Below are 23458 nucleotides of genomic sequence, written 5' to 3' on the forward strand. Positions count from 1 at the left end.
CATTTCCTCATTTCCCCTTCCCTTGTAAATAAAACTTTTATTAACCTTTTGTGTGTGCCGGCAGTGGAGTATTAATAAGTCCCTTTTAAGCATGAGGGTGAGGACCCACAGCCAGGCAACCCGTTTTATATCGGGGCTGCTCTGTAACAAAACTGATCTGATTTTAGTCAAATAGAAAAGCATGAAATCTGGCAAGGACATCTGTGTTGTTATATTTTTTAACCCAGATGTCTAATTTATTAAGTACAGCGTGAGTTTTCTAGGTACAGGGAACTTCACAGAAGATTTCCAAGTGCCCTCACAAGCATGTGGTATCTCTTCCTTCAGAGCTCTTCTTCAAACACTTGAGATTTCTAGGGAAAGATGTGAGTAACATGTCCAAATGCATCTTGGAAAAAGATCCATAACAAGAGCCACCACTGGTTGGCTGGAAGACCACCCTAGTGAAATGAATGGATAATAATAATAGCTTCCGAGTTCTGATCACCTACCATGTTTTCAGGCACTCACTAAGTCCCTACTACACTTCTCACTCATTACAGCTTTAAGGGACTCTAAGGTAGGAGCTATCCTATCTGTCTTACAGACGAGGGGATGTGTGCAGAAAAGCTAAGGCACTTAACTAGGGCCACACAGTGGGTAGTTATTAGAGCCAAGATTTAAATCCAGTTCTGTCTGACCCCAAAGCTTGTGTCTTGTCACCTTCTAGCCCAGATGGTCTCCTCACTGTGAATGCTGTGAATGACGGCTATACAACCATGACCCATGATGATTAAATCCAGCAGAACTTCACAGTAAGGTCTCCAAATCACAGTTTATTTTGTAATCTATACAACTTAAACTCAAGGTAAATAGACAACAAACTTGCAAAGTGAGAAAGAAACAGCTGAAATCTGGTGTTCTGATCACAAGCCTGTCTAACATCTTTCAGATGCTATAAATTCCAGAAGGCTGGATGGTAAAGTTACAACATGTAATTCAGAAATCTTTGTTGTAAGGATAGCCTATCCCCCCCTCCCCACCCCTAAGGACTCTATGTTATGAAAGATGAAAGCTGAAAGTGTCTGCTGTGGAAGAAAATGGTGAGAAAGAGTGATACTGTTAGAGGGAAAGGATGTCCTGAACAAACTCCACAAGTAGGTGGTATAGACTCCACCCCCACTCCAGACCAAAGATATCCAAGACACCAAGAACTACAAATCCCATACTGTCATCATCACTGAAGGGAGAGCTGCTGGAGCCTGAGGGTGGAGGTAAGCAGCCGGGTTTGGTATAAACCATGTGGGCCATGGGGGGTCTCAGTTTTTCGCCAGCTCTCAGCGTGCTGTTGGGATTCCAGCTCAGCGGAACTGTGGGACACATTCACGAATTTATCTCCCTCTCTTTCCCCCTGAGTTATTCATTTCTTCATTTCCCCTTCTTTTGTAAATAAACTCTTCATTAAACTTTTTGTGTGTGCCTGCAGTTGAGTATTATTATAAGTCCCTTTCCCTTTTAAGCACATGGGTGAGGACCCACTGTCAGGCCAACCCATTTCATATCAGGGTTGTTCTGAAACAATGTTGCTCTATCAGTGAACCCTAAGTGAAAACACCGACAGACAGCGTAAGAATGGGGAAGTGAGGGCTTCTTTGCCCCTCCCTGGCCTGGTTCCACTGGCCTGGGAGTCCCACTTTATTTCTGTTCCTTTTCTCTTCAGTAAACTTTTTCTTTCTCTAAACAAACAAACAAAAAAAGAATGGGGAGGTGAGTCAGATGAAACAAGAAAAGCAGCAGGTGCTGAAACTGATCGATAGATACATGAGTTCATCTATCTCTTGTCATTTTAACTTTTCTCAAGAGAACTTATTAAATGTAGATGCTGTATCTTTACTTACATCCTTTCATATAGTACTAAAGAATGGGTCATCACATCTAGCCTTATCTCATTTGAAAAATATGGTTGTGGCATATATCTGTGTAACTGAAGATTTCCATCAAAAAGAAAACAAACTGGGCCTCCCCGGTGGCACAGCGGTTGAGCGCTGGGTTGCGAAGCTGCCCGCAGCCTCTGCAGCGCCAGTTTGATCCCCGGCTGCTCCCCGGCCACCAGAGGAGGGTCCCACATGGCGCGCAGACCTCTCCTGCCGCCCGCTGCTCCCCTCAGCAGTGTGCTTCGGTCCTTCTGCCTGTTCTGCATCCTGCTCTGACTCTGGTGAATTCTCTCACCCGCCCGCGCTTCTGACTGTACACAGTGCATGTATAAACAACTAACCAAACAAACAAAAAAACAAATAAAATAAAATAAATAATAAATAAAGCATGCCTCTATTTAAAAAAAAAAAAAAGAAAACAAACTTGTTTTGAGTGAAATCATCCGATATTTTTCATTTTCCTTTTGGCTTATTTCACTGAGTATAACTCCTTCTAGCTCCATCCACATTGCTGCGAATGGCATGAGTTTATCTTTTTTGATTGCTGAATAATATTCCATGATGTATATGTACCACATCTTCTTGATCCAGTCATCTATTTTTGGGCATTTGGGTTGTATATAGGAGAACCAAATAAGACATTGGTGTAAAAATAATAATAATAACAGTACAAAACACAACAAAGCAAAAACAGACAATTGTAAACCAGAGACATCCTGCAGGGGAGGAGGAGGCAGAGGGGTGAGAGGGAGGGAGGGAGGAGCACAGGGGACTGAGGCGATGGTACAGGGGTGCCTTGGGGAAGGAAACTCTATGGGGACTCAATCTGAGGGGGTAGGGGGAAGCAAATATTGTCTAAAAAATGTAAAAAATGATAAATGTTAAAAAAAAAGAAAATAAACTTATTGGGTGCAGTCATGGTGGGTGTGATGTGTTGACATACATCTGAAGAGTTGTGAACTTATTCCCCTAAATCATATACAGTATATAACCACTATGACCACAGTAAAAAAAAAAAAAGAATTAAAATTAAAATAAAATAACTTGAGCTTTTTTTTTTTTCCAAAAGTTGTTTTACCTTTATTTTTTAAATATATTTCTTACATCATTTTTCATTTTTTGCACAATGTATGCATTTTCATCTTGGTTAGATTCCCCATACAATTGCACGCCCCTTATAATAACTTGAGTTTTGACAGTAAAAGTAAAAAAATAAAATCCCATGCCTTTACATTACTAGGAGTTCATGGGTCCCTGCCTTCTTGTACACAGTAGCACAAGTGCTGGCCCCAGACCTTGTGGGGAGAGGTCAGGGCTGGAATCTCATTGGTCTTTCCTTCCCTCTCTTGACTGATCCCGGCTGGCCCATCACCAGATGGCCCCAGCAAGCCTCACAGTCAAAACCTAGAACAAATTCTGCTTCTAAAGAAAAGAATGCCTGAAACCATTGTTTTTCAGATGCAGAAATAAGCATTCAAAAGATTCTAAACTCTTAAACCACAACAAGATAAAAGAACAGATTTGATTAGCATGCAACCAGTTTGGTTAGTGAGTTGGTTCAAGGTTACCCATGAGGATATGACAGAATAAGAAAGTCAGCACATCCCAGAAATCAGTGTGTGGCTATACTGAGGGAGACACTGATACCTGAGTGTTGAGTAAAGGATAAACCACAAACAGGGCCCTTGTTCCTAGAACATCGCATTGTTCCTATAACCCTTCAGAGGATGAATGGAAAGGTTAACCAACCCTTATCATCTGAAGAAACAACGCTTCTTAGAAATCTGCACAAAGGCCTGTTTAAAAGGTCCCAATTATGATAATAAGATAACTGGTTGCTTGTCATTATCTGATACACTTATTTATTACTTATTTTCACTTAGCTATATCTCCCCCAGAAGAATGTAAGTCCCATTAAAGCAGGGTTTGACTGTTTGGCTCCCTACTATATCCATGGAATCAAGAGCAAGGAATACCTGGTGACGAATGAACACATTTCCGATTGGTTAGTATGCACACAGATATATGCCACAACCATATTTTTCAAATGAGATAAGGCTAGATGTGATGACTCATTCTTTAGTAATATATGAAAGTGTATAAGTAAAGATACAGCATCTACATTTAATAAGTTCTCTTGAGAAAAGCTAAAATGACAAAAGTGGATTTGTCTTGAAGAATCTGAGACATATACATGAAATTCAGTTTTATCACTGCTTGATAAATATTTATGATGACTCATTTCTTCAGCATGAAAGTGTTTGGCTAATGCTTATCAATCTGTGTGTTCTAGCTCCATCAGTGTAACTTGGATTATATTTCTTACTACCATTTGGGGGGCAGCGGCTGTGTCTAATGATAACAAGCTTGTCAATCATCTAGAGATCTTACTGAAATGCAGATTTTGATTCTGAGGAGGGGCCTGATAGTGTGCAGTTTTAAGAAGTACTCACTCTGGTGAATCCATGCTGCTGGATTACACTTTGAAAGGCAAATATCTAGTACTACAGATCATCATCTGGGAAACATGCTTCTAGATCAGTTCAGAAAGGAGCACTAAAAGACTTGATTCCCAAGAGACAAAAATATAGAGAAGCTTATTAAAGAAGGACAGAAAGGAACTTCTCTAGAAAAAGAAGGCTTGATTTTCTTAATTTGTAATCATCCAAAAATAGTATTGTTACAGGGCAGCCTGATATAAAACAGGTTGCCTGACTGTGGGTCCTCACCTGCGCACTTAAAAGGGACTTAATACTCCACTGCAGGTACACACAAAAGGTTAATAAAAGATTTATTTACAAGGGAAGGGGAAATGAGAAAATGTACAACTCAGGGAGAAAAGTGGGAGATAAAGTCTTAAATGCGTCCTACCCGTCCCACTGACATGGAATCCCAAATGGCACTCTGAGAGCTGATGGTGAGCCAAGAGCCGTGAAGCCTAGAAGAGAGCCCCCAAGGCCCACGTGTCTGGTTTTATACCACCGCTGGCTGCTTAACTCCACCCTCAGGTCCCAGCCATCTTCCCTTTGGTGGTGACGGGATTTGTCTTTCCCAATGTCTTGATGGCTTTGGTCTGGTGTGGGGGTGGAGTCCACAAAGCCTGCATGGAATTAGCTCAGGACATCATTTCCCCCTAACAGTATGATTCCTAAGCACTGACTTGTATGTAGATCTGGGAAATTGTTTACTTCTGGTATGAAAATTGTGAAATGCATATGCCTTTTTAGGTTTGATATTCACAATTCTCAAAGAAAGAAGAAAAACATTATAACTGTGTAGAAACACAACTAATGTGGGACAATTTCTCCCTTTACACTGTCCTTTTTTTTTTTTTTTTGGTTTCCGCTTTCAAAATTTTGTCTCTTTATACCCACCCCACTCACACATCCAGCCACCAGGGTGAGATTCCTGATGTGATCAGCTCTTTGTGACTCTCCCTCCCCCCAGGTTGTTGCTCCACTCAACACTGCTGACCCCATGAGCTAGCAAGGTCAACCTGAGCTCTCACTCTACCTAAGCCGCAGCCTCGAACAAGTGCTTCCAGAAGCCTTAACAGAACTTGCACTGCTGGCATTACTCACCATAGTTTTTAAAGTGCCTATCTCTTTGGGGACCTGCAGTGAGAGGGGATGGCTAAAGGTCAGGAATTGGGCATTCCTGTGTCCTTCAGGAACCTTCCAACAATAATGCCTGGGCATAATCTGTTACTGTTCACAGCAACTTCCTTCCTAGTCCATAAAAATGGCAAAAAACTAACCTGGCCTTTCTCTTCCAGAGTTTTGTGCTCCTGAAGAAGTTGCTCCACATGCATTGCACAGTCTCCAATGTCTGTAAACTCTGCTTGCTCTGCCAACAAATTTTCCAGGGCACGCTTAACCTACAAGACACATTAGAACAGTCCAGAGTAAGCCAATGAGCACCTATCTGGAGTTAAAAGTTTGCTACACTCTTAAAAATAAAAAAAAAAAAACCACAACAACCTAAACTAAAATATCCAAAAAGGACTCAGGACTTGTATATATCTATCCATAATTTTTTTTTTAAAGTTCATTAGATTTTTGATTAAGCTGGGAGGGGGTGGCAGGTGCTGAGATGGAATGCAGATGGAATATTAAAACTACGAGAATAGATTATCAATCAAAAAGGAAGATAAACCACTGAAATGCCATATATGCCAATATATGTCAGGAAAATGGGATTCCAGAAGATTATTACTTCTCTAAAATGTGAGAGGTGGGCATCTGTGGGGAAGCAAGGATAAATGGGGAGAGCGGCACTGGGCAGGGTGGGAGAGGGAGGAAGTCAATATCCAGAATTCAAAGGGAAAGAGAAAATCAGAAGACACTAAGTTATAAAAGAAAGTTCTATTAAACAGGAAAATAACACCTCACAAAAGTTGTGCTCAAAATGCTGTAGCTGTAGGCACTGGTTAAGCTTCAGGTGATGCTCAGACCAAAACTGACTAAAGGCTTTCTCAGTTTCTTTCAATTGAACCAATAACCTGTCAAGAAAGGAGAAGAGGCACATTATGGTTAGCACTGATTACCACAGAAAATGGCACCTGTTTTCAATGGTGTTATTGCAGTGATCTTACAGAAGGCTGTTGCCTAGGATTTTCTCATGTTTTCAGATGTTTTCCACATTTGCCGTCGTTCAATCAGGACACTCTCAATGCGAGATAGAAACTTCCCTTCCAATACTTAGCTGCTAGGCTTTAAAACCAGCCCCAGGTAACCTTCTCTTTGCACCTTCTCTTTCTACCTCCAGTGGCAGGTGTGTAAAGCACAGCACCTAACCAAACTGTTACTTGGAAATGAAGCTCACTTAGTACTATTACCCCCCTTGAAACCTAAAATGACAGTAAGTCCTAAGAGGAGAAAATGACATTCTCATAGAAAGATCTAGGTAGATGCATACCAGATGGATATTATCTTTTTTCCTTTGTTGTCTCAAGTAATTTTCCTTCTTGACCCGACCAAGGGCCAACAATAGCTGTCCCAATCCATTCTGGTTATTTCAGAACATTTAGTTCTACACTTTTTTCCCGAAAAAGCAGATTCCCCTTCCCACTCACCTCTCCATGGTGATTGCATTCTCAAGTTCATTGGGATTGAGTTTGTTGATGGGATATCTGGTCACTGGTTCTTGAATGCAAGACAGCAATGTGGCTCCCTGCTTTTCAAGTAATTGAAGCTCATCCTAGAGAAAGAGAAATAGAGGCTCTTCTATAAGGCATTAACAAAAACAATTTCTTGGTAGATCTGAGGTGAGGAGAATAGATCGGTATTTTTTTTCACCTAAAAATTAAATACTAATGAAGACAAGCTACAGCTTAAAAAAATTAACTAGTTTTTAACAAGTAATATATATACATGATACAAAATTCCAAATACACAGGAAGATGTATCTGGAAAAAGTCTGTCTTTTGCGCCAGCCCATCCACATTCCCTTTCTAAAAGTTACAACTGTGTGTGTGTGTGTGTGTGCATCTCAGGTGGCTGTTACAAATTGAAAGTGAAATTAGTTAACAAAATGTGGTAAATTAGTTAACAAAATGACAGATATTGAATGTTCAGTGCTAGAAACTGCAATGCGATGATAATGTCAAAAGTGCTGGTTGATCATGAAAAAAAATGCTGGTTGATCATCTGGTCTCATCAATAACCATCTGCATCTCTTTCCATCTGCCACAAAAATGGAACTTTTTCAACTTTTGAAGTTTTGCAGAAATGGGCAGCAATTTCAGTTTCATATGGAAAGATTAATTCTTCCAGGGTAAATCTAATCTGTTGGGGACCCCTACGGCATGAGATGCTGAGACAATGAGAATGTCAAGATCGCGACTGGAAGACTGGTCAACACGGTTTGAAGACAGACCAGTGATGTCCAACATGTCCTTTCTTGTGTCATCAAAGCTAAGCCTGAGAACATAGAGCTATTTCTTATGCCAGACAATACTGCAAATTATATGGCGCTACAGAGTTAGTCCATATCACCTGAGTGATGTTTTAGCCTCTTTTGTGCACAGTTGCACAGTTCAATTCTGACAATAGCTGGTAATCACACACAAGAAAGAAACGGTTTCTTTCCCTTTACTTCACCTCTGTGGCCTCTGCCTGTGCAGAAATGGTAGACGGTCCACTCACCTGCCTTTCACAGGAACCCTCACTACATAGACAGCTGGACCTGACATACTAGATTCACCCTTCAGATGTGTTCTCTAAATTCCAAAATTTTTCCCTATTCCCCAGAGATTTCTCTGATTTACCTGCTGTCATCATGTTGCTTCTGTTCTGTAGCCTCCCCATACAATCACTCATGAGCTGGATTCCAGGCATAGTACCTGCCTGCCACTCTCAGCACTGTCAGCCTCACCCCCTGGTGCTGACAGCTCTGCAAGCTCCTGGCCTATGACTGTGGGCCTGTGGGCCTGAGATGGTCAACTGCCAGGCTGGCAGGGTATCCTAGACCCAGCACTCTGCACCCTGTGCTGTCTCTTCCAAGAATCATGGGAGATGAATTTGGCCATTATGATTGGCAAAGAAAAAGGTCAAGCTTCTCAAAGGTATTTTCAGGTGTGATATTGTAATTTATAAGAAAATATGTTCTCATATATATTTGGTCTTCAGTGTCTGGCTCTCGGCTCCCCAAACCCTTGGAATGTTTAAGTGTGGAGAGTGATAAAGGTGTCATATATTATGTGAACTTATTTTGAAAGCACCTAAGGATGCCTCTGGACCTCCAGGGAAGGGAAGAGAGAGCAGCAGGAGATTGAATTCTATTGCCACTGCCAATGATTTAGCTTAGCATGCCTATGTTAGGAAGCCTTCATAAAAACCCCCAAAGAAGGGGCTCTGGCAAGCTTCTAGGTTGGAGTCCAAGAGAAGTGAAGCCTCGGGAAACTTAGCCCTTAATTTGTAGGACCTGACGCTCTCTTGTGTAGATAATGCCAGCATTGACTTGAATTCTCAGATACCCCACTGGGGCTTCAGTATTGCTTGATGATGTGCATAAACCTCAGACATACCCATGTTGGAACTGGTTCAGGGTTTCAGTTTCATACTAAATCTTTTCATTGCTCAGAGTAATCTTGAGAATATACTCTGAAATCTGGATACCAAGCCCCATAAAGAGAATTGAACAGTGCTCCCTGTTATGGAAGGATGAACTTACCCCAAATACTAGACTCTGAGGTTGCCCTCACTACACCCTATGTTCCTTGAGTTCACATTCTGTTTGTTTGCTTTCCTAGCATGTAATGGAGGGTAGTCAATAAATGTTGAATAAGGGAACAAATAAACCACTTAGCAAAGCATTTTTGAAAATTTTGGGTCATAGATAAAAGAGCCCAACTCTTCTTCTCAAGCTTTATGCAGCAAGAATACATGTAATGCTGAGATGTGAGATGTGTCCTTCCAATCCTCTATTTTCTACTCTGTTGAGTTCTGGTCTTCTGTGAAATAATGGAATCGGTCTGTTTGTAATTCCGGAAGCAGAAAGGGACAGACACCCATTGATAAATTCCAGGGAGACTTCCCTTTACTGCAAGACCTGAAAGTACCCAACCAGCTCCCTTCTCAGCAGGTTCTGACTGGCTTTTATGAATCATTTAATGGGTGCCTCTCCTTAGACCCAGCTCAGAGCACCTTTCATAGTCCTCTTTCTCAAATTAGTCCACAAAGAAAAGACACATCCATGAGAACATGAAGCAGTAAGTCAGCTATTAGTCTGCCCTAAAACTTCACAACAGCCACAGGAAAGCTTGTGCTTCAAAAGCCGACTCCTCTCCCTCCCTCACTGTACTTTCAGCCTATTATGTCTTGCTCTGTCCTGAGCAGATCATAGAAGCATTGCCCTTGAATAGAGACTCACACACCTCTGCTTGCCAGCACAAAGCTGGGATGTGTTTTACACGCACTATCCAGTCTTAAGATACCTTCTCTTCACATTATGCATGGCTGCCAAGTCACTGGAGAAGAGGGAAGACGAGGGTTTAACTATTTTTTTCTTTTATCACTGTTCAATTTTATACAGTAATTGGTTTCTCCCCTCAGATACAGTCCTCAAAGTTCTCCCACCACCACATCACCCATAAACCATTACTACAGTTGCTTATGCTCTTCCCTTCCTGGTTTCAAAACTTCTACCTTCTCCTCCCCTGCTGTATGACTCAGATCTATGGTTAGCTTGTAAGTTTTGCTTTTTTTCTTGACTTTTGTTCAGTGTGTCTGTACTCCACATATAAGTGACACCATGCAATTTTTATCTTTTTCTTTTGACTTATTTTGCTTAGTGCAATCCCTTTCAATTCCATGTTGCCACAAGTGACATGGGTTTGTCTTTTTTCATCTCTGAGTAGTATTCCATTGTGTATCTATGCCACAGCTGAGGATTTAACTTTCAGTTCTGCTCCTGGTTTTCTCCAGGAGGCTGGACCATCTGCCAGTACAGCAGCTGGTCTGCGAGAGGCCACTGACCACTCACCTGCAGCTTGTCCCACTGCCTCGTGTGGGATGTGAGAAGGTCTTCAGTGGATGGTACACCTCTGGGCAGCTCTGTCTTGGCCAGACAGGCCCCAAACATCTGGAGCATTTGGGCAGTGGTCTTCAATGTCAAGGCAAAATTTTCAAGGGCCTAGCAAGTCAGGCAATAATAACAACATGAACGATAACACATACAGATCTGCTACCTCAATGGGAGAACTAGCTGCCATTTCCTGAATAGTTGCAATGGACCATGCATTGCACCCAATCTTATACATTTATCTATCATCTCGCCTATCCAGAGTGGAAGGTATTTTCCCACATTTTATAAAGAGGGAATTGAGGCTCCAACAGGTCAAGGGAATTGCCCAAGATCATATTAGGTGGGCAATAAAAAAGAAAGGAAAGGACTTAACCAAGCTCAGGTGTTTCAAGTTTAGGGCTCAGCTCATTACCCATGAACACATGCCATTATATCTGACTGGGGATTTATACAAGGTGAAGTGCTGAAAAGGGCAGGGCCACCCACCTACCCCACCCCAATAATCCCTTCCTTCCTGCCCAGCCCCTATATCATCCTCTGTCCTCCCTCTTGCCTCACTCACACAGCCTGTCTGCTTGACACCTCCAAGAAGCCTGTCAGATGCCCATAGATGATAAGACACCGGGGGTAGATAAACGTGGTGATTACGTCACTAGTGACCTTTCGGAGAGTCATTTTTGTCACTGGAAGGGAGGTGTTAGGAATTTCTTATTCTCCTTTATAAAATGTATCTGTTCTTGTGTCTCTTCCACTAGGGAAGGGATGCTGCCATCAACTGAAACTTGTGATTTGGCAAAGCTCTTCAAAGTGAATATCCCAAGAGAGACGTCTCATTTTAGCAGAGCGCTCTAGAAAACACACGGCCTCATCTAGAAAAATTGACACTGAGCATTCAGAAGAGTTAGTTGAAGGGGAGCAGCCCTGAGCCCCACAAGTCATCCTACTCAGCCAGACTAGTGCTGCCATGTCTATGTCTCTCTTCTCTTGAGCCCATTCTGTGTGTGAAGGGCAAGAACAATGTCACATTCACCTCAGTTGACCCAGTGCATAGTCCTGAGCCTGTCACACAGTCGGGAACCCACACACCACTGTTGATTTGGACGAATGGCAGGAGAAAAGAGGCCCAACCTAATTTTCATGTGGGAAAAAACTTACCTCTGCTGCTTCTTCATCAGAGAACATTTTTGAAAACCAAACCCACATCAGAAAGAAGGGGAGAGAGCTAATGTGGCCCTTCTCTATGCCACAGGCCAGGCTTCCAGAGCACAGCACATCTCCCCCTCTGCCTGGACATCAAAGTCTTGTCTGCATCAACCATTTTCATACTTGAATTATTGCTATAGGCGGACTCTCCCTGACTAGCACAAGTATTAATACAGCCCCAATCTTGAACTTTATAGTAGCTTTGGCCTGGAAACTGAGACAAACACTAACTTTTATAAAAATCTTTCAAGTATATGAAACTGTTATTACTTTCACATAATCTAACATCTGTTAAGATATATTCACTAATATGGGGCCTCCCCGGTGGTGCAGCGGTTGAGCGCTGGGTTACGAAGCTGCCCACAGCCTCTGCAGCGCCAGTTCGATCCCCGGCTGCTCCCCGGCCACCGGAGGAGGGTCCCACATGGCGCGCAGACCTCTCCTGCCGCCCGCTGCTCCCCTCAGCAGTGTACTTCGGTCCTTCTGCCTGCTCTGCTCCCCGCTCTGGCTCTGGTGAATTCTCTCACCCTCCCACGCTTCTGACTGTACCCAGTGCTTGTATAAATAAACAAACAAACAAATAAATAAATAAATGAATGAATAAATAAATAAATAAATCTTTAAAAAAAAAAAAGATATATTCACTAATAGCCTATGAGGAACAACATGTTTTAAAAATCTAACTTATCAGGAGAATTATAAGACAATAAAGTATTTTTAAGAATTTTGTTTGTGCGATCTCTTATAAAGCATGCCAGTAGGTGTTATTGTTATCACCACCCCTCAATGAGGAAACCAGCGCATATTGAGGTTAACTAATTTCCCAAAAGTGATATTAAAATTAAGTGGCAAAACTGGAATGAAACTAGATAATCTGGTCTGACACTCATAAACACTATGCTATACCATCACTGTGTATCCACCAAAATTAATCAAAACTAGACTTAACAAAACTCGATTTAAAACCAAAATCAATAAAATATTTTTATCCCAGGAGCTAAAGACTTGAATTAACATTCAGATTCTGGTCCTCTAACTGTGTAATCTTAGATGATCCATGGAAAGCTATGTCTTGTCTTTCAGATAAGAGCCCAGTGTCCTTATCTGAAAAATAAGGATAATGCTTGCTCTATTCCTTTTAAAAAAAAAAAATTATTTACTTGTGCCTACATGAACTGGGGTACAGGCCAGAGGTGCAAGGGTGAGAGGATTCACCAGAGACAGAGTGGGGAGCAGAACAGGCAGACTGACTGAAATACACTGCTGAGGGGAGTAGCAGGCGAGGCAGGAGAGGCCTGCTGCCAGATGTGGGTTGCTCCCTGGCTGGCTAGGGATCTAACTCATGCTGCAGAGGCTGCGGATTGCTTCATAGTGCTGAGCTTAACCCCTTGCACCACCAAGGAGGCCTGCTTGCTCTGTTCTTACAGAGATTTTTTTGAGGACCAAAGTGAACAACAATGTGAAAGGGTCCTGGGCCCAGTAGAGTACCTTAGAGGTATAATAATCGATAGTCACAATTCCAGAGAGTCAGGTGTGAGGGTTGCAATGCCATCCAGGAAATAGGGGAAAAAAAAAAAAAACAAAACAGCAGAGGTTTCCTGTGGAGGGTCCTGTTAATAAATTAACTTAATTCAACATGTCTAGTTGGTGAAGAATTACCTTGGAAAAGATACAGTGGATATGATTCTTTTAGGGTGATGAAAAGGAGTGTGGCCTTCAACTTGGCACTGCCATTACTTGACCATTTGACCTGGACAAAGTCCTATCTTTACACTCAAGGTTAGTTTCATTTTCTATAAAATAACATGATTGAAATAAATGATCTTTAAGGCTCTTTTCCATTTTAGCTTTTTATGAGACTCAAAGATTTGAGATCCAGAAAGCATACCACTATCAAAAAAAGATCTACATTCATAAGCTATAAATACAGACATGTATGTATATATATAATTATGTTGTTAATTATATGTATGTGTATACATAAAAATATATACATTAAACATCCAAAAGGTAGGTAAAATATATCTCTGATGTCTCAATACTAGTTGTACTCTTCAAAGTTCACTATATTTAACACAGGCACAAACACAGAGCAGGCCTGGGGAGAGAAGAGAGGTGTGCACATGTCCATTCATGCCCCATCATTAAATAATGTCTTCATGACCTCAGTCTTCTTTGCCTCTCTGACTACTTGCAGAACCATTTTTGTCTTTGATGTCAAGATGCATTCTTTTTTTTTTTCATTATTTGTTATGAATTTGTATTATTTCAAAATAGATCTGAGGAATCTTGGCAAGAAGGTGCACAATATAATAAAGTAAAGGACTGGTAGAGAAATCAGAGCCAAAAGGAGAGGTGGCTAGTCCAATAAGGTTGGTGGAACAGTTAATGCTTTTAATTATTTAAGTGATGTATAAAATTCTAGCAATGAAGAGAGCCTAGAAGCACTCCAGGAACCAGGTTTTAAATGATTTCATGAAAATATATTTTGTGACAATGCTCATCACCCCCATGTATGATATTCTGCATCAGTTTCCCTCCATATCTTTCACATTTAGACTTAAAATTAAATGCTCACGGGATCTCCCTGGTGGCTCAAGGGGTTAATCACCGCACTATAAAGCAATCTGCAGCCTCTGCAGCACGAGTTTGACACCCCCCGCACCGGCCAGAGAGAAACACACATGGCGAACCAGACCTCTCCTGCCTCACCCGCTGCTCCCCTCAGCAGTGTACTTTGGTCAGTCTGCCTGTTCTGTTCCCCACTGTCTCTGGTGAATCCTCTCACCCCCCACATCTCTGGCCTGTACCCCAGCTCTTGCATGCATAAATAAATAAATCTTTAAAAAAAAAGAATTACATGCTCGTGGGACCTCCCTGGTGGCACAAGGGGTTAAGTCTCAGCACTGTCAAGCTATTAGCAGCCACTGCAGCATGAGTTCAATCCTCAGCCAAGGAACTGACCCACATGGTGCAGCAGACCTCTCTTTTCTCACCTGCTACTCCCCTCAGCAGTGTATTTCAGTCAGTCTGCCTATTCTGCTCCCCATTCTCTGGTGAATCCTCTCTCTCTCTTTCTCTCTCTCTCTCTCTCTCTCTCTCACACACACACACACACACACACACACACACAGTCCCCACACTTCTGGCCTACACCCCAGCTCTTGTATGCATAAATAAATAAAATAAATGTTTTAAAAAAGAGAATTAAATGCTTATGAAAACTTAATTCCTTTTGTCTTCAAAAGGTTCTTTAAAAGGAAATTTAAAGTTTCTCACCCAGCTCATAGGCTTCCCTCTTGGTTTGGGAAGGAATGTGTCTTCCTTGGAATGACATGGTATACAAAGAAGTGAGGGAAGATTGGAGTAGCTTTCTTGTTGTTGTCATCCTTGGGTTATTAATTTTAGAAGCTGTAGCTTTAAAGTAAATGTACTGTTACTAGAAATCTATTTTTGGTTAACTCTTAAATTTACTTTTAAAAAAATCACAAAACATCATTACACTCTAACATAGCATGAATTTTCTTACCCAATTAAATACAGTTCAGGTGTTCATTAGTAAATGTTGGGTAACATGTTGCCAAAGTGAGCAGCTACTGAGAGGTATGTTGACATCACAAGCTGTAGCAGGGTAAAGGGACCTCCTGCTTCCACTTAGGAAAGCTAATCTTTTCTAAAGATTCATTTATTTGTGTATACAAGAACTGGGATGTAAGCCAGAGGTGCAGGGGAGGAGGTGAGAGGATTCACCAGAGACAGTAGGAAGCAGAACAGGTAGATCTACCGAAATACACTGCTGAGGGGAGCAGTGAGTGAGACAGGAGAGGTCTGCTGCACCATGTGGGTTGCTCTCTGGCTGGCCGGGATCAAACTCATGCTGCATTGGCTGGTGATGGCTTGATAGCACTGTCTTTAACCCCTGCGCCACCAGGAAGGCCCCAGGAAACCAAATCTTTTCAAGGGCATAGGAGCCGGGAAAGCCAGGAATGGAGATGACAATTGCATAAAAAGAAAAACTATTTGATGAGCTTCAATCTTACTTTTTCCTCAAATTACTGATTCTAATATTTTAGCATAATAACCACCAATAGGAATAAGTAGGAAAAAGTGAAATATTATATGTCAGTTGCTTTCACAAACTTTCTATCACTTATTCCCCACATGGAACTTTCAGGTAGCCTAGTTAGTCCAGGATTACTCACCATCATCACCTCTGACATTTAGGGTCAGATAATTGTTGTGAAGAGACTGCCCTGTGCATTATAAGATGTTTAGCAGCAACCCTGTCCCTACCCACTAGATGCCAGTAACACTCATCCATTCCGCCCACAAGTCATGACTACAAAAAAATACTTGCCTAAGGACAAATATTTGTCTCCTCTAGGAGACAAAACTTGTCCCAGCTAAGAACCACTGTGTTAGTCCCATTTTAACATTTTAACAGGCTCTGAGAGGTTCAAGACTGGGTCAAGGTCAGATAGTAAGTATGGTGACAATATATACATGCAGGTTCCTCTGGCTTGCTGGGTTTCAATTTGCCTGTACATTAGAATCCTCTGGGGAGCTTTGTGACACACTGATGCCTGAGATCCATCCCAGATCAAGTAAATTACTTTCTCTGAGGTACAGCAGTATATTGGTATTTAAGAACAAAAACAAACAAACAAAAAAAAAAAAAACAGGTACACTTAAATCTCCCCAAATCCCCAGGCCAGAGGATTAGGTGAGGTGAAGGAACTGAAATCTTTACCCTTCTACCCCAGCCTGTGGCTTTAAAAAAAACAACCTTCCAGGGGTTAGAAAGTCATGGGTATTGGTCACCGAACCACTGATCTGTAACTTCCTTGTCTTGTAAAAAGAAGAAGAGACATTGGAAAAGGTCCATCTGCTGATACTCACAGTTCTATGATTTATCCACTGACTGTGGCGATAGTCCAAAGTTCCCCCTAAGTCTTCTGTCAGTTGGCTTTTGTCAATGTAGCCATGAAGGTCAGAGACAGAGTTTAACATAACAATCTGTAAGAGAAAAAATCTAATATATTCCTCACAGATGATTAATTACTCATCTAGAGTCTACTGATGTTTCAACAGCATCAACTTTGCCTGATCAGACACTTATATCACCAGGGTTACAATATCTAGAAGAGAAACATTTTCAAGTTCCTTTCTGTAGCCCCCCTCTGAGCAAGGAATACCAAAGTGTGGAATAGTCTGCCACAAAATGGAGACGGGGATCAGGGACTTCAGCTCTAAGCTACCTAGACATCAGGTCTTGCTCTAGAGCATGTTTGGCAAAATTTCCCTGGGGAAGGTATACTTTTCATTACTAAATTCAAGTGTTGTGCTGAGATCTAAAATCCTGCAATAACATGTACAATAAAAGGTAGGCTGATGAATATAAAATTAAATTAGAACACAGACACCTACTGAGAAGTGTATATTAAATGTATTCACTATCTTAATGCAGATTCTGTAAAGATTGTTGCTATGCCCCCAATTTATTTTGTATGGAAGAGATTTGGAGGTAATAGGGAACTGGATGTTAAAGAATGTTATGATTGTAAATTAGGACCCAAAGTCTATAGGTGAAAGCAAAATTGATGTACTCATTCAGCAAGTAGGTATTTAACTTGCTAGAAGACTCGAAAGGATAAAATGGTATGCATGACAGACCTGCCTTCAAAGAACTTAGCCTTAGTGGGATTCGATTACTAGACACCATTTCACTTTTGAGAAAGAGTTTGGTGGGTTTTTTTTTAAATTATTTTTATAACATAAGTGAAAGAGAAAACGCCCAAATTCACCTATGCCTTTTTCTCCGAAAGTTGTTAAACCACTTTCAGAGTTTCAAAAGATTGTTAGTCTTTCGAAAATTAGAAATTATATAGATATATATCCAGAAACTATACACATAACAAGAAATTATTTAGTCAAAAATATGTTTTGCTTCTTGAAAATTAGTGGCACAGTAACACTTGGACTTTTAAAAATGCTTAATTTAAGTTCAGTTGGATCCCCTCCCCTGCCAGGACACAGGTCTTCATTTCCACTTCACTGAACAGGGAGGGAGGTGTGCTTTCCCTCACTTCCCAGCACTGTATCTTCTCCTTTTTGGTTTTAGAGGACCAGGAGGTATTTTTAATTGAAAACTGAAGGTGAATATTAAAACTAAAAGTAAGATAATAGAAGACTCACTACTGTTAAGTGTTGCTCTATAGATTCAAAGCACTTCCAACAGACTTATTGTAGAAACTCACAACCTGGTCCTAAAATTTATACAGAAATGCAAAACACATAATTTTGAAAAAAAAATAAAGTTGTACGACTCACACTACCTGATTTTAAGGCTTATTATATATTACAGCAATCAAGAGTGTGGTCATGGTAAAGGACAAACAGATCAATGGAACCAAATAGAGTGCTCCAAAATAGACTGACACAAATATGCTGATGGATTTAACTTATTTTGAAGTAAATATAGCTTCACAGGAAGTTGCAGAGATAGTAAGGGGTCACATATCACATATATCTTTTACTCCCCTAAGCTACATCTTACATAATTAATATCAAAACCAGGGATTTGATTTGTTATAATGTGTGGGTATAAAGACACTGACAAATGTCCTCTGGGAGACATGTCATCTTCAAAATGAACCATAGATTTATATGTAAAACATAAAAATTGGAAAACAAAACATTAGAGAAAAACCTTAGGAAAAAGTCTTTGCTTTAAGCTAAGAGTTCTGAGATACAGCAAAAAAAATACAACCCATAAAAGAAATAATGGCAAATAGGACTTCATCCAAATTAAGAACATTTGTACAGAAGACACTGTTAGATGAATGAAAAAAAAAAAAAAACCCACAGGTTGTTTAAAGTGTATACATGCAGTTACAAATATTTGCAAGTCTATGTGCATATTTGTACTGACTCTGCTAAAAGGACCTAGAAGCAGACACCTGAGTCAAAATAGCACAGCAAGCATCCAGATCTTACCAAAGGAAACAAGGCTCCTCAGAGAAATGGCAAACTACAAGAATGGATATTGGCTGTTAGACTATGTTTGAGTCTGGAAATTCATATTATGCCAAAAAGTAAGGAAATACTAAAAACAATACAAAACGAAAAAATGATGGGGGCATGTCACAAGGACATTGCGGCCAGCTTGAAAGAGCTCCTGCTCTTGAAGTTGGGGATGATTTTAAACACCAAAATAATTATGAAAAGGTATTAATTTTCAATCATTGAAAAAAAAAATCCATAGTGGTGATAAACAAGTAAGTTCTAGCTTACAATAGGATACCAATTTCTGATTAGTAAATGTTGAGAGTGTTAACTGAAATATCATGCAACCAATATAATTAAGGTGTTTTCAGACAAGCATCCTTAATGGATATTAAATAGAGAGGGATTTTTTTGAGAAGCAAGATATCTGTATGGTCTCTCCAAAGATTCCTCAAAAACTGCAAGGGGAAACATAATACATTTGAGAGATGGGACAATGTCTTGACTAGGGCCTCAAAATTATTATCATCCATTGGGGGGGGGTCAGTGAACACTGTGTGTCTCCACATGTGATACCCTGAGAAGGACATGATATCACTTAAGTAATATCCCAGTTGGAAACACGTAACTGAAATCCAATCTTGAAAACTATCACAAGAGATGCAAATAAGATATGTTTTATTTTTTAAGGGACTGTGTTCTGAAAAGACACTAATATCATAAAAGACAAAGAAAGGCTGTGGAAATGTTTTGGGTTAAAGGAGATTAAAAAGACATGACAGCTAAATGCACTACCTGATCCTAGACGGTATTCTGTACATATATATTCAGTTATAATGTATATATAATATGTATTTCTAAGTGTACCTACATCTTTACTAGTATATTTATCTCCCTATATATTAGTATATATACTAGAGATAAATATACATATTTATACATTAATTATATATTTATTATGTGTAATATGGAATATAATTACATGTAACATATAGTATACAATAAAGAGTTGTATACATCTATAAAGATATATAGTAAGGTATATATAGAAGCAAATAAAAAGTAACAAAGTAAATGGGAATAAAGTATTAACAATAGGTGAATGAATCTGGATAAAGGGTATGGAATGTTCTTTGACCTATTCTTATTCTTGAAATTCTTTCCAACTAAACAAACAAAAAAACCCCAAAATTATGTTAGAAACTTTTCTGTATCACCACAGATTTATCTTATCCATTTTTTCATGTTTAATTAAAATATAATTCACATCAATACAATGCATGGATTTTAACAGGCTAGTTCAATTAGTTTTGACAAATGTATACACATGAAACACCATCCAAACAAGATACAGAACATTTCCCCAGGAAGTTCCTTGTTTCTCTTTCAATCAATCTCCACTATTCTTCCCCACTAATAGCAGTCACTGTTTTAACCTTCTGGCCCCATAGTTTAGTTTTGCCTCTTCTTGATTCTAAAAAGAGTCACAGAGTCTATACTCCTTAGTGTCTAGCTACTGCCTCTCAAGAGAAATACTCTTGAGATGTGTCTATGTTGTTGCATGTGTTGGTGCCTCACTCCTTTTCATTGCTTAGTATTACTCCGTTATATGACTCTGCCACAATAGCTTTATCTCTTCACCTGCTGATGTACATTCCTATAAATTTTTTTTTGTGTGAACACATGCTTTCATTTCTCATAGGTGGGTCATAGGTTAGGTGTATGTTTAACTTTCCAAGAAACTCAACTCTTTTCACTAAGGTTGTACCATACATTACCACCTTCACTGATTGTAAAGTACTTCGGTGATGAATACTTTGGGCACAAGTGTGACCATATCTGTAGAATTACTTTTATAGGGAGGTCAAAAATGTATAGATTGTAATTTTTGATAGTGAATTAGTCCTTCCTATTGGCCATTATTAAATTCATTCCTATAAGAAAAGCATGATAATACCTGTTTCCCCTACATAGCTGCCAAAGTTAATAGTAAAAATTTTAACCTTGTCATTTTAATTAGTTTTCCTTTTGTATCACAAAACTGGTTTTTACTTTCACCCTACAGTTGCCTATATTTTCATCCTCCCATATGTTAGATTCTTATTTTCTTTCACACATACTATTATAACTTCTCTTCCCCCTTAAATCTCTTTCTATGGTCTCAGACACTACCTTTTCTTCCAAGAGATTATCCTATATGTACTCCAACAAGAATGGGGTTTCCTGATAAACTTCACATAAAGTGTGTACTTTCTCTGTCCATGTCCTTCCACATGCTGTTCCCTTTACCCAGAATGCTTCCTCTCCTCCTTTACCTGTGAGCCACCTGCTTTAGAAACCCAGCTCCAATGTCATCTTCTCCACATGCCCTAACCAAACGGAGACAAAATGAAAGATCATGCTTACCGGAACTTTCATTTTAAATTCATCTCGATAGTATTTAATGCCAATGTCAGTAAATGTCCTCTGGAGAAAGCGAGATGGTCGAAGGATAAATATGAGTTGCAAATTTCCTGGAAATGCTACCTGGAAAGATCATGAAAAGTGTCAGGGAAAATGTCACATGCATTGGCCTCCTCTTGCCCAAGATCACAGATGACAAGTTGAAGAAGACACCATGGACGCCAAAGAATTAGAATATACCTCACAGGATTTCAGAACTGAAAGAGATTTTAGAGATCAGCTAATCCAAACTTCTTAATAACCACACTAAACAAACAAGCAAAACTTCTGGCTATTAAAATATTCCATACTCTTTATAGAAACATTGGGAAATCAATGAAAGTAGGCATAAGAAAAAAAATCCATGATGTATTAGCTATTTTTCATTATTTCAACCTAATTACTTGTTCTCTATTTTCTCTGCTTAAAAATCCTTATCATGATTAAACACATATTGTAAGAATATATTGGCGCCTGCCTTTTCATTTAATATTATGCCATGAGTTTTATTCCCATTATTAAAAATTCTTTGGAAATGTTCTTGTTCAGGGGTGCACCATTTATTTAACCAATTTAACTCTTATTGGTAGTGATTTAAGCTTTCCCATATTTTTACTGCTGTAAGTCATTGTTCACTACAATGAAACCTGTAGGTTCAATGCATGTTTGGAACATTTCTTAATAGTTTCCTAGAAAAGTTACTTAGCCAAAGGCTTAATATTTTAAGGATTCATAAAATTGCTCTGAGAAACATTGCTCTCATCTTGAGATGAGGTCCTGCGAAATGAGCTAACTCAGATTCATGTAACAACTTAGTGGCTAAGTCATCCCATTGCTCATGACTTTGTATTTTTCCAATTGTTCGCCAAAGTAACCTCCTAAAGTGCTTGTTATATTAAAAAGGAAAAAAAATCTGGTCTTTTTTTTTTAAAGATTTATTTATGCATAAAAGAACTGAGGTACAGGCTAGAGGTGTCGATTGGGGGTGAGAGGATTCACCAGAGACAGAGAGGGGAACAGAACAGGAAGATGGAAGTGCACTGCTGAGGGGAGCAGCGGGTGAGACAGGAGAGGTCTGCTGTGCCATGTGGGCCAGCTCCCTGGCCAGGGATTGAACTCGTGCTGCAGTGGCTGCGGATAGCTTTATAGGTTGCGTCTTAACCCCTTGCACCACCAGAGAGGGCCCCCACCCCAGAAAAAGTCTGGTCTTTATCCTAGAATATTCTGATTCATTAAGATGGGAATGAATTTCTGGTATATTTTCTTCAACAAGCACCTGAAGACATTCTGACTGATGGTGAGGTTTTGGAATCCCTGCACAAAGTGATGTACAGTATAGTTTTTTATGTACATAGTAACTGATGTAATTCTTGGATAAATTAGGTTCAAGTATTAGATGATTGCGTATGGGCCATAGGAAACCAAGACTCTTACTTAGAAGCCATCCTCTAGAATAGTCACGGGCATTGTCAAGGTCTAAACCCCAACATCATTATAGTAACCCCCAAAATAAATTCTATAACCAAACCAAACCAAACCAAAGGGATGAAACAAATTCATGCACAAAAGAAAGGAGTTTCCCTTCCCTCATTTTTGAAACGCAAGCTCTTGAACAAAAGAGCCTTGCATTTGTTATGTCATGACAGGATAAATGAGTGGAGACGCCATTTGTGTATCTGAATGAAGCTGTAAAATGATCGGAGGGAGCCTCTGCATATGTACAGGTCTGTATGTGTGACTGCTTCTAATTAGGCAGAAGTCAGGCTGCAAGTCTCCTTTTCTGTTCCTAGCCTGTTCACACACATTACCACCTCCCACAGCCCGTCCTTTTGCAATCAGTCCCAACTGTCCCAGGGAGACGATACTGGTGAAAAGGCCAGTGCAAGTGGCCCTGAGGGGTCTCTGCCTGCCCACATGGCTGAGTTCTCTGGTCTGAGGCCCCTTCACAGAAAGGACACATCTAACTATTGAAAGTCAACAAACGGAGATTGAGATCAAACTAATAAGATGGAAAAGGAAAATCATAAAAGGCTACATAGTTTAATGCCAAATGCAACACACCTGAATTCAAGCCACTAACATCATTTTATCTGGTTTGCCAATTTATTATTATAAAATAATAAATTGAGTGTTGAATGAAGACTGTTTTAAATTGGGTGACTCCACTCCCCCAAGGCACACCTAAGATAAGGATTGGGTGTAAAGAATTTATTGAGAAAGTGAACCCAGAAAACACCTTGAGGGAGGGGGGTCGGGTTCTGAGAGGGTGATGGCCAATGTCCCAATGAGAGGGGACTGCTGTGGACAAGAAAGGCCAAGATCCTCTGAGATACTGTGTGGGACATACCTTAGAATAGTCCCACTGAGGG

At 40.1% G+C, this 23458-nt stretch overlaps 1 protein-coding gene across 1 annotated transcript in view; it reads right to left on the reverse strand.

Annotated features, from left to right (window-relative positions):
• The window catches only part of MCF2L2 (MCF.2 cell line derived transforming sequence-like 2), a 186352-nt gene that overhangs the window by 102455 nt on the left and 60439 nt on the right, over window positions 1–23458 (reverse strand). The window contains 6 exon segments of the mRNA XM_037526575.2: window positions 5671–5790; window positions 6300–6414; window positions 6988–7112; window positions 10398–10547; window positions 16542–16658; window positions 21054–21173. Of these exon segments, the coding sequence (XP_037382472.1) occupies window positions 5671–5790; window positions 6300–6414; window positions 6988–7112; window positions 10398–10547; window positions 16542–16658; window positions 21054–21173 (747 nt within the window).

Source organism: Talpa occidentalis, unplaced genomic scaffold (assembly GCF_014898055.3).
Source record: "Talpa occidentalis isolate TD23 unplaced genomic scaffold, MPIMG_talOcc4v2.1 talOcc4.4, whole genome shotgun sequence".
NCBI classification, from domain to species: domain Eukaryota; kingdom Metazoa; phylum Chordata; class Mammalia; order Eulipotyphla; family Talpidae; genus Talpa; species Talpa occidentalis.